General features: G+C 48.4%; 1 protein-coding gene across 2 annotated transcripts in view; it reads left to right on the plus strand.

The window, feature by feature from the left end:
* The window catches only part of LOC137532263 (GON-4-like protein), a 72,853-nt gene that overhangs the window by 43,140 nt on the left and 14,427 nt on the right, over positions 1–15,286 (plus strand). For both annotated transcript variants that reach the window (XM_068252581.1, XM_068252582.1), the window contains exons 21-26: positions 722–2,350; positions 6,457–6,697; positions 7,083–7,264; positions 8,408–8,605; positions 13,980–14,123; positions 14,204–14,347. In XM_068252581.1, the coding sequence (XP_068108682.1) occupies positions 722–2,350; positions 6,457–6,697; positions 7,083–7,264; positions 8,408–8,605; positions 13,980–14,123; positions 14,204–14,347 (2,538 nt within the window). The remainder of the gene's footprint in view (positions 1–721; positions 2,351–6,456; positions 6,698–7,082; positions 7,265–8,407; positions 8,606–13,979; positions 14,124–14,203; positions 14,348–15,286) is intronic.

The following is a 15,286-nucleotide window of genomic DNA, read 5'->3' on the forward strand; positions in this document are numbered from 1 at the left end:
ATCCGTAACTAAACTGCCCCAACCCCGCCGCAGTACGCTATCTAAATTCCCCCAAACTACCCCCTCCCTCTCCCCCGCAAAATCCACGACTTTCTTGGTTGTCGATTTTGCTGCCCTGTGCGTTTCTGTGTGAGGCAGGGCTATGGGCTGCAGCCCTGCCTTACACGCGTCTGTCAGCGACGGATCTCCGCCTCTCCCCCGCCCCTCTCAACGAAGGAAGACTGAGAGGGGCGGGGGAGAGGCGGAGATTCGCTGCTGACAGACGCGCTGAGAGGCAGGGCTGCAGCCCATAGCCCTGCCTTACACGGAAGCGCTGCCTGGATTGCCCCCCGGGGAGTTTGGGGGGATTTAGATAGCGTACTGCGACGGGGATGCGGCGGTTTAGTTAGGGATAAAGCATTAAACATATTTATGAAATAAAAAACGTTTTTTTAGAGACTTCAGAGTCTCTTTAAACAAATTACTATTTCAAAAAACAAAATGACCACAGTGCTGTCACCATCAATATGTTCACCTTGACCTTACTTATCATTCTGAACAGCAATGATTATCATTCTAGTCTGTGTTTTCTATATATCATATTGCTATATAACAGTGTTAGTAAAAGTAATAATACGATTTGTGATAATAGCAATAATAATCATATTCCTGCCCCGTAATTTGATTCCCCCACCCCCCCCCCCCACCCCCCCCCCCCGCCCACCCTTTTTTTTTCATACAGGCTAATCTGAGCACCATTGAGTCCTACGTGGAGAAAGATGCCAAATCGCCAGATTCCAAATACCCTCTAATACTTCCACCCTCCATAACACTGACCCTCAAACCCCTTCCAAGACGCTTCTACCGCAAGTCATGGTGCCAGAAGAGGCCTTCTGTTCTGAAGCCGCTTCTGATCCGTCCTAATCCCAGCACCATCTGTGTTCCAAAACCACTTGCTAAACCACCTGGACCCCAGACTCTCCCCATCGGAATTATCAGCCAGGTGCCTCCTCTAATGCAGCCTACTGTGCCAATACAGAGCATCGTCAACCTTCAGCAAGTCGGAGTACCGGTGGCCCGTAAGCCTTCAGACTTCTGTATTCCAGTCTCTTCTAATAAAAGGCCGCTGCATATGGCTCCAAATCCTACTTCTGCTCCTGTTGCTCACATCCCTGTCACCCAGGCTAAGGTGATGATACCTGCCTCATCCAACCCCAGATTCAGAAAACCACTGCTGGGTGGTATTCCTAAAAGAAAGACCGTGCTTCGTCCAACTGCTATGAAGGCTTCACCTCTTGTTCATTCAGCCCCCATCCTTTTTGCCGTGCCTAATGGAGCTCTGAATCTAGTGAATCTGGGGGCTCAATGCAGTGTCCTACAGCCGGTCAGTGGTGGTGGTGTTCCTCTCACAACCGTGCTCCTCAATTCCCCCCACATGCCACTGAGCCAGACACTTATACCTCCGCCCATAAAGCAGACCTTCATACCTGTGACCACCGAGGTAAGCACAAGTCATTGCTTTTCCCAGAGTGAAGCTGGGGAAAGTGTGTCAATGACGGAGGAGGATGAGCTTGACTTTATCACTGTGCAGGTGAAGGAAGAGGACAGCCCAGTTTGTTCCAGGGTGGGAAGTCCAGATTGGGCATTCAAACAGGAGAACGCTGGAGAGCAATGTCAAGGAGAAAATGCTGCAGGCTCTGAGTATAAATCGGTCAAGACAGAGATGGTGACAATTAAGGAAGAGAGCGATGATGAAATTATCTGTGTCACTGTCCAGGTGAAGGAAGAAGAGAAGCCACCATGTGCTTGTCAGTGGAATCCAAATGTTGAAATTAAACAGGAGGACACTGGAGAGCAGTCTCCGCCAGAACAGAAACCGCTACAAGAGCCAAACCAGGTTTCTCACCAAGGCAACGTGAGCACAGCCAATGAGAGGACAGTCATACAACTGCCTAGCGTTGATGCTGCAGGTTCTGAAACCAGTATGGACAACCCTTGCAGCAATGCTGCTGGAGGAGCACCGGAAAGGGGGGAGCAGCTGGTGGAAGAGTCTCAGCCCCAGAACACATCTGATCCAGACCCGATGGATGTGGAAGATGCAGAGGACAACCCTGAGGACAGTAATGCAGATGGGAATGAGCTGCAGAACCAGGAGAACACTGGGATGGCAGACTCCTCCACGAATGGCGATATGAGCAGCCCTACTGTGGCTCAGCAAGACTTGGCCAGTCCTCCTGATGGACAAGAGGCATCCAATGACAAGGACGGCCCAGAGGAGGAAGAGGAAGAAGACTTTGATGATCTGACCCAAGATGAGGATGAAATGTCATCAGCTTCGGAGGAATCGGTTCTGTCTGTTCCTGAGCTTCAGGTGAGGTCATCACTTGTTTTACCTGAAGTGACATAGTTCTAAGCAGCCAATCACCCTTCACTGTGTGCAGTGAGTTCTTGCTTACACAGCTTACTTGGTACAGTTGTTTCTTGTACCTTCCTAATTGGCTGATACGTAGCAGCAGTGGGGATTTGTAGACCAACTACACAGCTAAAGATGTCACCTTTAAAGTAGTAAACAATTATATAATATATTATGCTCTATAATAAAACACCCCCGTGTCCCTGCGTCACGCTGTCCCTGTGTAGCTGGGTCCATGCTTTTTGCTACTGCGCGGACCCAGCCTCAGAGAGACAGGAGGACAGGGCCAGGGAACCGAGCAGGCGGCCGGATGCGCAGAAACATGCGGCGAGAAACACAGACCTAGAGCCTGTTTTTAAAAGGGCTTGGGTCTGCTAGTATAATATAAACAATTATATTTATCCTCCTACTCCTAAAAATAAAAATAGTATCCCATGGTTTTCTTTTATATTTAAACAACCACAAAGTAGGTTGGATGTTTTACTGTCTCTAATCAGTGGCAGCCTATTAAGTGTCCCAGAGTTAGAAAAAGGTCAATAGTTCATGTATTTTATCTCTCCCTGCCATCAGAAGTAGTACTCTGCCAGGAAAACTTTTATGGCTGAAAAGCGATGGCACTCCCGGCACTGTCCCCCATCCCCCCCCCCCCCCCCCCGTGTAAAATGTGCCCCGTACAGTATATTTTATCTGCCAGTATCCGCCACTGGCTCCGCACTCCATCCTCCGTGCACATACACGTGCCCCATGTGGTTGCCGGTATAACATGAGCGGGTGTCACGTCACACATGCCCACGTATAGGTTTCAATTTGATCATCAGTGATGTTTACTATATTCCTGACAAGGTACCAACAAGACGGAAGCTGTCACTACCATGCCTAGCAATTATCTCTCTCGGGCAGCAAAATATAACAGGTAAAGCAGCCTGGTTATAGATATGTTTTGTACTGTGCATACACATTTATCTCATGTCACATATCGCTTCAGATACATTTTATAACCTCTTGAGGACCGTGGTCTTAACCTAGTGACCAGGCCATCTTTTACAAAATAGGCCACTGCAGCTTTAAGGGCTCGCTGCAGGGCTGTACAGCTCGGCACACAAGTGATTTCGAACACGCCCCCCCATTTCTGCCCACCAGCAGTGCTTTCTGTTGGGCTAGGATGCTTGTTTGGTTTTTTTTTTTGTAAATATTTAATCTAATTTTGTTTTACAATAAATAAACTTATTTTATTTATTTTTTTTACTGCTCCCTCCCTTCCTCCCCCTGCCAGCCAATTACAGTGATCGGCTGTAATAGGCTTCAGCCTATCACAGCGAATCACTTTAGTGCGTCCCAGGCCAGTACAGCGCTGCCTTAGATCGCAGCGCTGTACAGTGTTATTAGCCATCTAACAGTCCCTAGCGGCGATCTCTGATTGGAGGCTGATGGCGGAACAAAGCTCTTGTCATTCAAGCAAGGATGCACGCGTGCGATCCCCTGCAATCTCCGCCCTCAGCACTTCACGCTAATTGGCTTGGAGTGGCCATGGGGCTGCCGCGCTGCTCATGCCAATTGCCGTGGGGCAGTCATTAGGCAGTTAAGCTACATACTCACCTGGAGAATGTCTACTGGATCTCTGTCGCCCAAGAGCTGGGGTACCGATCCCTGTAGGCCGACATAGCACTAAAGACGCTGTTCATAGGCATCATCAACTTCTAGCTGACGTGTATGTTCCTGTGGGGAGTACAAAGGGACAATGAGTGCGCGCGTGAATGGCGAGAACAATGCGATCGCTTAATCCGGGCATTGCTAAAGATCCGACATGCTGGATTTTTAGGAATCATTGTTGCGCCGCTGCACCTACTCTGAACGCTGATCTACATATGCAGTGCAGCGAGCGAGGGGATCTTTTGTGGAGGAGATCATGGCTCCCATTAACATCGTGCAGACGAGGCGAGATAAGTGGGCAGGCAGTGGATGACAGTGGAAGAACACCACACACAAAGTGTGATCAGCTGCAATGGTGCCCCAGCCAATCTGCTACTTAGAGAACCCGAGGTGGGTTCTAAGAATGCTATCCGCACACAGAGGCTGGGTCTGCATATACTGTCCAGCCTCTGTTGCTATACCGTCCGCCCCGCCCCCCCCCCCCCCCGCGCTCTGCTTGCCCCCCATAAATCAGACGCCGAGCTGTCGACACACAGCGTGTCGCAGCCGGCTATTTACCTCTGCATCTGTCAGTCTCGCCACTCCACCCGCCTCCTCCATAGCTCCGGTCACCGCCCGCGTCCCTTCCCTCCAATCAGCTCTGCGTACGATTTATGGGGGGCAAGCAGAGCGCAGGGGGGCCTGTGGGGGGCACAGTATAGCAACAGGCTGGGCAGTATATGCAGACCCAGGCTCTGTGTATTATAGCATTCTTAGAACCCACCACGAGCTCTATTTATAGAGAAACCGTGACCAAGAATTGAACTTCATCCCAATCAGTAGCTGATACCCCCTTTTACACGAGAAATCCATTTCTTTTCACAAACTGATCATCAGGGGGCTCCGTATGGCTGATATTGTGGTGAAACCCCTCCCACAGGAAACTGTGAGGACCATGGCCCTGGCAGTTTCCTGTCTGTGAACCTCATTGCATTGTGGAAAATTGCTTTTTTGGCAGTTGGAAACGGCTGTAAACAGTTAACAGCAGCTACTTCCACTGACATCACCTGCCAGCAGTAAAAATGCCACCCTGTGATAAATTTCAGAATGTAAATCAGGGAGAGGAAAGATAATACAATGGGCAAACACTGACTAAATCGTTTGTACATAATTATTGTAAAAATGAAGCACTTTTTTAAATTACATTTTCACTGGAGTTCTTCTTTAAGGCCACAGCCTATGTGACCTGCCCACAGATCTGGTCATGGATGTTGTGTCAGTAACAGCTGCTGCTCTGTGTTTTCAGGGGTGATGGAGAAGCTGAGGTGGTGTGTTGGTAACAGCCGCTGCTGTGTGTTGTCAGGGGTGATGGAGAAGCTGAGGTGGTGTGTTGGTAACAGCCGGTGCTGTGTGTTGTCAGGGGTGATGGAGAAGCTGAGGTGGTGTGTTGGTAACAGCCGCTGCTGTGTGTTGTCAGGGGTGATGGAGAAGCTGAGGTGGTGTGTTGGTAACAGCCGGTGCTGTGTGTTGTCAGGGGTGGTGGAGAAGATGAGGTGGTGTGTTGGTAACAGCCGGTGCTGTGTGTTGTCAGGGGTGATGGAGAAGCTGAGGTGGTGTGTTGGTAACAGCCGCTGCTGTGTGTTGTCAGGGGTGATGGAGAAGCTGAGGTGGTGTGTTGGTAACAGCCGGTGCTGTGTGTTGTCAGGGGTGGTGGAGAAGATGAGGTGGTGTGTTGGTAACAGCTGCTGCTCTGTGTTGTCAGGGGTGAGGGAGAAGCTGAGGTGGTGTGTTGGTAACAGCCGCTGCTCTGTGTTGTCAGGGGTGATGGAGAAGCTGAGGTGGTGTGTTGGTAACAGCCGCTGCTCTGTGTTGTCAGGGGTGATGGAGAAGCTGAGGTGGTGTGTTGGTAACAGCCGCTGCTCTGTGTTGTCAGGGGTGATGGAGAAGCTGAGGCGGTGTGTTGGTAACAGCTGCTTCTCTGTGTTGTCAGGGGTGAGGGAGAAGCTGAGGTGGTGTGTTGGTAACAGCCGCTGCTCTGTGTTGTCAGGGGTGATGGAGAAGCTGAGGTGGTGTGTTGGTAACAGCCGCTACTCTGTGTTGTCAGGGGTGATGGAGAAGCTAAGTTGGTGTGTTGGTAACAGCTGCTGCTCTGTGTTGTCAGGGGTGATGGAGAAGCTGAGGTGGTGTGTTGGTAACAGTCAGGGGTGATGGAGAAGCTGAGGTGGTGTTGTGTGTTGTCAGGGGTGATGGAGAAGCTGAGGTGGTGTGTTGGTAACAGCTGCTGCTCTGTGTTGTCAGGGGTGATGGAGAAGCTGAGGTGGTGTGTTGGTAACAGTCAGGGGTGATGGAGAAGCTGAGGTGGTGTTGTGTGTTGTCAGGGGTGATGGAGAAGCTGAGGTGGTGTGTCTGTAACAGCTTCTCCTCTCTGTTGTCAGGAAACGATGGAGAAGCTGACGTGGTTGGCCTCAGAGAGGCGGCTTAGTCAGGAGGGGGACTCTGAGGAGAACTCCCAGGAGGAGAACACGGAGGAGGAGGAAGAGGAAGATGCTGCAGAAGGAGCCGCACACAAACCAGAAGGCATGACTGATGAAACAGGCGAAGAGAGTGAGAAACTGGAGGATCCTCACCACCGAGTGCCGTCTCCTGCCCCTGTGGAGACAAGTGCTACACCAGCTGGTGAGTGCTTCACGCTTCTCTTCGTATTCCATCCCACTATGCTGAGTGAATTGTTTACAATTTCAGTGCCTCATGGCTCTCTCCATTCTACAATATTACATATTGCCTTCTCAGTGTTGAGAGAAAGAGGTGCAATGATGACCGCTACCCTTTCGCAGGGAGAACAATACGAAACAATAATACTTGTTGTTTGACAACCTGTGATGACCAACCACTGCACGGCATTCTTGGACAGCTGTATAGACTGTAGATTTGTGCATGAGACAATCACAAACTGTCATCTCTACTCACGCTCCAACATTGAAAATCTAATGGTAGTCCATAGCCTGAGCATGTCGTATAGCGGCTGAGTATAACAGGAGTCTATTTGCTTATTTTTCTTCAGGAGAGAGGAGACGCAGCGGTGCAAAGAGTCAGAGCTCCCATCGTGTTAGGAACAGAAGGGGGCGCACGCGAGCCAGCAAAGATGCCTCCAAACTGCTTCTGCTGTATGATGAGAAGATCCTGCAGAAAGACCCGCTGCGAGAGCAGAAAGACATGGCATATGCCCAGTCCTACCTTACCAGGGTGAGCCTCCTGCATAATGTGGTGCTTAGTACTACTTCGCCAGAGCAAGATCCCCTTATGATAATGTTTCCAGGGCTTCCTCACAAGGATAAGCCACCTTCATCCTTTATAAAATGAATTGCCAAGTTCTTCCTCACTAGTGTGAGACTTCTCTTTAATGAGTTGTCCAATCCTATCTCACCAAAATGAGACTCCTTTTAAAAGAGGTGACCTCATCAGGGTGAGATCCCTGTGTACCACCAAGCTCACCAGAGCCATCTCACTAGGATGAGAATTCTATATAACGAGGTACCCAGAGCTTACCTCATCGGTGAGATCCCTGTGTACCACCATACTGCCCAGAGCCATCTCACCAGCATGAGACTTCAATATAACGAGGTACCCAGAGCTTACCTCATCAGGGTGAAATCCCTGTGTACCACCATACTGCCCAAAGCCATCTTAACAGGATTAGACTTCTATATAACGAGAGGTACCCAGAGCTACCTCATCTGGGTGAGTCTCCTGTATACCAAACTGCCCAGAGCCATCTCACCAGGTTGAGACTTCTATATACTAAGCTGACTAGAGCCATCTCACCAGGATGAGACTTCTATACACCAAACTGCCCAGAGCCATCTCACCAGGATGAGACTTCTATATAATAAGCTGCCCAGAGCCATCTCACCAGGATGAGACTTCTATATACTAAGCTGACCAGAGTCATCTCACCAGGATGGGACTTCTATATAACGAGAGGTACCCAGAGCTACCTCATCTGGGTGAGTCCCCTTTATGTGGCTGCCCAGAGATATCTTACCATGATAAGACTTAAATATAACAAGGTGCCCAAAGCTACCTCATCTTGGGCAGACCCCTGTATACCAAGCTTCCCAGAGCTGACACACCAGGATGAGACTTCTATATAACAAGATGGCAAGAGCTACCTGATCAAGGTTAAACCCCTGTGTATAGGGCTGCCTCAGTTGCAAAAGGCACCCTACTGTCTTGTAGCAAACTATCCTATTGTACCGGAGATGACTGGATCGCCTATTTAGATTATGAAACTACATAGGATCTGAGTTGCGTGTGGTGCCTGGATGCCTTATTGCAAGTTTTTGCGGAGTACATGGGTGTGATTGGCTAAAGTTTCCTTTCCTGCAGGTGCGAGAAGCTCTTCAGTCTGTGCCAGGAACATACGAACAGTTTCTAAACATCATCTATGAATTTGAGTCGAGCAGGGATAAGAAATCAGCGGTGGAACTGTACGATCGTCTCCGCCATCTTCTTCAGGATTGGCCACAGCTTCTGAAGGACTTTGCAGCATTTCTGCTTCCGGAGCAAGCTCTGGAATGTGGCCTGGTCAGTGGTGGGGTGGGGATACCCACATGCAGCATCCATCTCATACATAACACCCACATACAGAAAACCTATACAGCATACATTTCACACATGGACACCCATATACAACATAGGTCTCACACAGGTCACCAGCATGCAGCATAGGTCTCATACGAAACGCCCGTATATAACGTAGATACAGCATAGATCCCACACAGACCGCCGCATAGTTGGGTGTCTCACCCACATGCAGTATAGATCTCACATGACACCTGCATAATGCTAGCAGTATGCTGTATGGTGAGTATCCTGTGTAAGGCTAGGTCCACACTAGGCACTGTTGCAGGAAGGAGCCTGCGGCCCGTGATCCTAGCCAAGGGAATGCAAACAGATCAATGCTGCCTTTTTGCAGCATACATTTTCGATTCGTTTGCGTGTTTTTTTTTGGTTGCCTAGTGGGTAGCAGGCAAGGCGGGGGTGGCAGCGGGGACAGGGACGTCCCCCCTCTCCGATCACCTGGGTCCCCCGCCCCCAATACCCCCTCCAGCTACATGCCGCAAAAATTTAAAATATATAGCAGCAGTGAGTGGGGAGCTTACCTCCTCCTCCTACTACTTCCTCCTGCCTGCAATGCCGCCCTCTATACTTCGGAGGGTGGCATTGCAGGCAGTGATGCGGCGAGCGGAGGAAGTAGGAGGATAAGTTAAGCTCCCTGCTCGCCGCTGCTATACATTACATTTTTGTGGCATGTGTTGGAGGGGGCAGCAGGGACGGGGGACCCAGGTGAGGGAAGGGGTGGAAACGTCCCCCCTCCCCGCCGCCACCCCCGTCCTGCCTGCTATACCCCTCCGGCATGGCGGCCCCCTCTTCCCCCTGCAGGCTGTGACACAGAAACAGATCCGTTTCTGTGTCCAAATCTGCCTGTGTAGAGAGGGATCCGTTTTTCCATTGCCTGCCACTACCCCTGCGTGTATCAGGTTCCAGATCCGTTGCGTGAAAATGCAGCAGATCCGGACCTTCCGGGACGGTTTTAAAAACGGGCCCCCACATACGCAGATGGATCCGTTTTTTTTTTTGTTGGATAAAGGCAACTGCTATTTTTAACATTGCTATCCGTGGCTCCAGTTTTGAAAACGGAGCCACAGATACGTTTCCAGGTCTAGTGTGAACTAGTTAGTGTAGAGTCTTCCCTTAGGGTCCTTTTACACTTTATCGTTTGCTCTCAGTAATTACTGAAAGAAAACAGATTTTCAAAGTAATATCCATGGTTTCCTATGGCTCAGTTTAAAGAGAGTCTGAAGCAAGAATAGATCTTGCTTCAGACCTCATAGCTAGCAGGGGCATGCGTGCCCCTGCTAAAACGCCGCTATAGCGCGGCTTAACGGGGGTCCCTGTCCCCCCAAACCCCCTCCGTGCAGCGGGGGAGCGCTTCCTGGTTGGGGCAGGGCTAACCGCCGCAGCCCTGCCCCATGCGCGTCTGTCAGACGCGTATCTCCGCCTCTCCCCCCCCCTCTCAGTCTTCCTTCACTGAGAGGGGCGGGGGAGAGGCGGCGATGCGCGTCTGATAGACGCGCTGGGAGGCAGGGCTGCAGCCGTTAGCCCTTGCCTCCAGGAAGGATATCTCCAGCGACCATTTTCCGACCAACATTTGCGGGGGGTGGGTTGGGGGTGAAGGGACCCCCGTTAAGCCGCGGGATAGCGGCGTTTTAGCAGGGGCACACGTGCCCCTGCTATATATAAGACCTGAAGCGAGATTTAGTCTCGCTTCAGTGTCTCTTTAAACTATATGCGTTTTCACAATGCACTTCTATGGAGGGGAAAAAAAAACCCATGTTGGTATACTAACACTCCAACACGCTAAAGGATTACTTTCGTGAAAAAAAGTAGGTAGTTTAAAATCTGAAAGAACCGACAGGTTTTTGGCCAGTCCATCTCTTCATGGGGGATTCTCAGGGTCGTCTTTGTTTTCAAAAGCAGTTCCTGAACAGCAGTTGCAAAGTCTAACTGACAAAATAGTGTGCAAGTGACTAGAGAGGGTGGCTGGTATCTTACTATGTTGGCAGTTAAACTGCTGTTCAGGAAATACTGTTGAAAACAAAAAAAGCCCTGGGAATCCCCCATGAGGAGATGGACTGGCCCAAAACCTGTCAGTTCTGTTGCCAGCTCCTATACTTTATAAAGGATTACTAACAGATAAGAAGCGCAACTCATAATTTAGCGTTACAACTTCCAACTGTTAATATCAATCGGTGTTAAGCCACTGAAAGCTTGCATATAGATTTGTTTCAGTATATCCCAGATTGAAATAAATAGAACACGCAGACAAGAGAATTAACACTAAATATAATGTATTCTTGTGATAATGTACAGATACAAAAATTACATATAAAAAGGATATGATTAAGATACCTATTGCTAAGATATCTGCTAACATATAATGTCCACCAAAATATATTGCATGAAATACATACCAGTTCCTAAGAGCGTATACCCCGTAGCAGAGCAACAGCATAGAGTTCTGTCTTGTAGTGATGGGTCGTTCGCAAACGATGCTGCGAACGACGAGAGCCGGTTCTCAGTTTTAAAAGAGCCGATGCCTCAGCCGCCCCACAGAGCTCTGATTTGCTCTGTAATAAAGGGCGCTGAGGCATGCTGGAAGATGTAGTCTTCCTCTTGCAGCTTGTAGGAGTGTGTGGGGTGGGGTGGAGCAGTAGCAGGAGGGATTGCCCCAGTCAGGGAAGCAGTCTGGAGACGTCATGGAGACGGGGACGGGGCTTCTACTCAGATTTTTAGTGATATTTAATGAAGAGCCGATTCAGAGCCGTAAGAGCCGGCTCTTTACTGGGAGCCGATTCAGACGAGCCGATTCTCCGAGAAGAGCCGGAATTCCTATTACTACTGTCTTGTTGTTACCTCTATCTTTATAGTGTTAAACAGAAAATGAAACTAACTCCTCCTGCTAATTAACATATGCGTATGCCATAGCAAATTACATCATCAGAAATAATTTCTGGAATGTAATCTGCTTTCAGTTTCTCTTTCTAACCTATGAGTCATACTAGGAGACCTCTGCCAAGTATTAGCTAATGTGCTTGCTAAAATATTTCAGCTATTGGTTAGGTCATTCTCCGCGTGGGAATAAATGAGAATAATTCACATCATTACATACAAAACTGGTTATACAAAAACTGATTATTATTTCAACAGTAATTTTGAGTCTGACCTAAAAGAAAATCAAAAGATAAAAATTAATGAAATAAGGAAAGAATGCAATGTTATATATTTGACACTGTCCGATTTTTAACTGCCTACTTTTTTCCACGATAGTGGTCCTTTCAAGGGACACGATTGCTAATTTCGTCTTTTTTTTAGTCCCCCTAACATACGTATGTCTTATTGGAGTTACGCTGTTGCTCAGTATATAGTCGTATCAAAATGTAATTTTACACTTGCAATAGACATTTAGAGCCAGGCAGTCACGCCAGTAGTTATACCTTTCCGACGCCAGTTCAGAATAAACCATTCTGTAATAGGAAGTCATCTGTTACTGATCACTGAGCTGCCGTTATTTTCAACACCTCTGGCCAGCTCATTTATTCTGTTCCGTGTTGTAACTACACTAATGTGCAGTTACTGAGCTCACAGCAACCGCCGTAAAGTGCAGGACGCAGCCTCCTTCGTACAGTGCAGGATGTACCTGTACGGCTGTGTGATGATATGCTGCCCAGCTGCCAAGGACCCCTTTTGTAAAGCTGGCAATGAAATGGACACTTATTGCTGTCCGTTTTCATGGTAACCTGACCGGCAACATGACTATGGCAACATACCAAGCAGGACACAGCTGTTGCTGTCTGCTCTTTGATGCCGCCGTCGCTGCTGCCTAGCACACTTCAGAAGCCAGTCGGGTTACCATGGAAACGGACAACAATAGGTGTTCATTTTATTGCCAGCTTCACAAAAGGGGTCCTTGGCAGCTGGGCAGCATATCATCACACAGCCGTACAGGTACATCCCGCACTGTACGAAGGAGGCTGCGTCCTGCACTTTACGGCGGTTGCTGTGAGCTCAGTAACTGCACATTAGTGTAGTTACAACATGGAACAGAATAAATGAGCTGGCCAGAAGGGTTGAAAATAATGGCAGCTCAAGGATCAGTAACAGATGCCTTCCTATTACAGAATGGTTTATTCTGAAGGTGTAACTACTGACGTGACTGCCTGGCTGTAAATGTCTATTGCAAGTGTAAAATTACATTTTGATACGACTATATACTGAGCAACAGCGTAACTCCAATAAGACATACGTATGTTAAGGGGACTAAAAAAGTCGAAATTAGCAATAGTGCCCCTTTAAACGACAACTGTAGCGAGAGGTATATGGAGGCTGCCATATTTATTTACTTTTGAGCAATACCAGTTGCCTGGCTATCCTGCTGATCCTCTGCCTCTAATACTGTTAGCCATAGACCCTGAACAAGCATGCAGCAGATCAGGTGATTCTGACATTGTCAGATCTGACAAGATTAGCTGCATGCTTGTTTCTGGTGTAATTCAGGCACTACTGCAGCCAGATAGACCAGAATGGTTGCCAGGCAACATAACTGGTATTATTTAAAAGGAAATAAATATGACAGCCTCCATATTCTTCTCACTACAGTTGCCTTTTTACATTTAAAGGACCCTTAGGCTGGGCTCGCACATAAAGGAGTTCAGTCCTGTCAGTTGTTGACAGTTAGCAACAGTTTTGTATGAGTTTCTATGACTTGGTTCACACATAAATCTATACGTTTCCAGTCTGGTCCTGTCAGTTTTCCATCAGTTTTGTATGTGTTTTCTATTACTTGGTTCATACATAAAATATTTTAAATCTCTGATTTACATTCTGACATTTATCACATGGTGACATTTTTACTGTTGGCAGGTGATATAGCTGCTGCATTTTTTTGGGCAGTTGGAAACAGCTGTAAACCGCTATTTCCCACAATGCAACAAGGTTCACAGACAGGAAACTGCCAGGAGTACCACAGTCCTCAGAGTTACTTGTGGGAGGGGTTTCACCACAATATCAGTCATACAGCGACCCCTGATGGGCAGTTTGTGAAAAGGAACAGATTTCTCATGTAAAAGGGGGTATCAGCTACTGATTGGGATAAAGTTCAATTCTTGGTCGGAGTTTCTCTGTAACCTAAGGACAGCACTTTTGCCTGAGGATTGAGACCTGATCCTAGCAGATAACACTACTCATGTGTGTACACACCCTTAGTAACAGTTTAAACCTTGAGAGTGGCAGCTGCGGTCACCCTTTGCTCTTGTGGCCAGCAATTCTCTAGACATTCCTGTGTTGTGAAGTGGGGGGGTTCCTTTTAATTGGCTCCATTTTTTTCTTGTCCTCATAGTTTGAAGAGCAGCAAGCCTTTGACAAGAGCCGCCGCTTTCTGCGGCAGTTGGAGATCTGTTTCCTGGAGAACCCAGCCCACCACCAGAAGATCATCAAACTGCTGCAGAGCTGTGCAGAGTGCCCCCTGCAGGAGATTGGGAAGGTGGGTGCCACACAGGATACATCTGCAGGTGGCCCCTCAACCTTGGGAGGGTTCTCACTGTTCTCTGTGTTTTCCTGCAGCTGAAAACTCAGATGTGGCAGCTGCTAAGAGGCCACCACCACTTGCAGGAAGAATTCTCCCTCTTCTTCGACCAGCTTCGGCCTCCAGCCAGCCGCATGGAGGACTTTGAGGTCATGAACTGGACTGAGGACAAAGAATACAAGGCGAGTAGATGACAGAAAACGCACCTTATTTTGAGTGAATAGTTGGGATGGGGACTCAAATGACATGAGCTAGAAATAGGACAAGGAATACAAAGGTGTAGATGACAGCGAGCAGATGGTTTTCTGACTTAACCCTCCTGGCGGTCTATTAAAAACCGCCAGGGGGCAGCGCAGCCGTCTTTTTGTAATTATTTTTTTTTTAAATCATGTAGCGAGCCTAGGGCTCGCTACATGATAGCCGCTGTGCAGCGGCATCCCCCTACCCTCTTCGATCGCCTCTGGCGATCGGCGATCAGGAAATCCCGTTCAAAGAACGGGATTTACTGGAGGGCTTCCCCTGTCGCAATGGCGATGGGGCGGGATGACGTCACCGACTGATAGGCCAGGCTGCGCAAGGGGTCTAATGGACGGTGATCGGTGTGCTCACGCAGCTAACAAAGTGCTAGCTGCGTGCAGCGAAAAAAAAATTGTGCAAACTGGCCCAGCAGGGCCTGAGAAAACCTCCTGCGCGGCTTACCGCCAGGAAGGTTAAAGGATACCCGAACTGACATGTGACATGATGAGATAGACGTGTATGTACAGTGCCTAGCACACAAATAACTATGCTGTATGCCTTTTTTTCCTTTCTCTGCCTGAAAGAGTTAAATATCAGGTATGTAAGTGGCTCACTCAGTCCTGACTCAGACAGGAAGTGACTACAGTGTGACCCTCACTGATAAGGAATTCCAACTATAAAACACTTTCCTAGAAGAAAATGACTTCTAAAAGCAAGAAAGCGATAAAAAGGGGAATTTCTTATCAGTAAGGGTCACACTGTAGTCACTTCCTGTCTGAATCAGGACTGAGTCAGCCACTTACATACCTGATATTTAACTCTTTCAGGCAGAGAAAGAAAAAAAGGAACACAGCATAGTTATTTGTGTGCTAGGCACTGTACAT

This window comes from Hyperolius riggenbachi, chromosome 9 (assembly GCF_040937935.1).
Source record: "Hyperolius riggenbachi isolate aHypRig1 chromosome 9, aHypRig1.pri, whole genome shotgun sequence".
Classification (NCBI taxonomy): Eukaryota; Metazoa; Chordata; class Amphibia; order Anura; family Hyperoliidae; genus Hyperolius; species Hyperolius riggenbachi.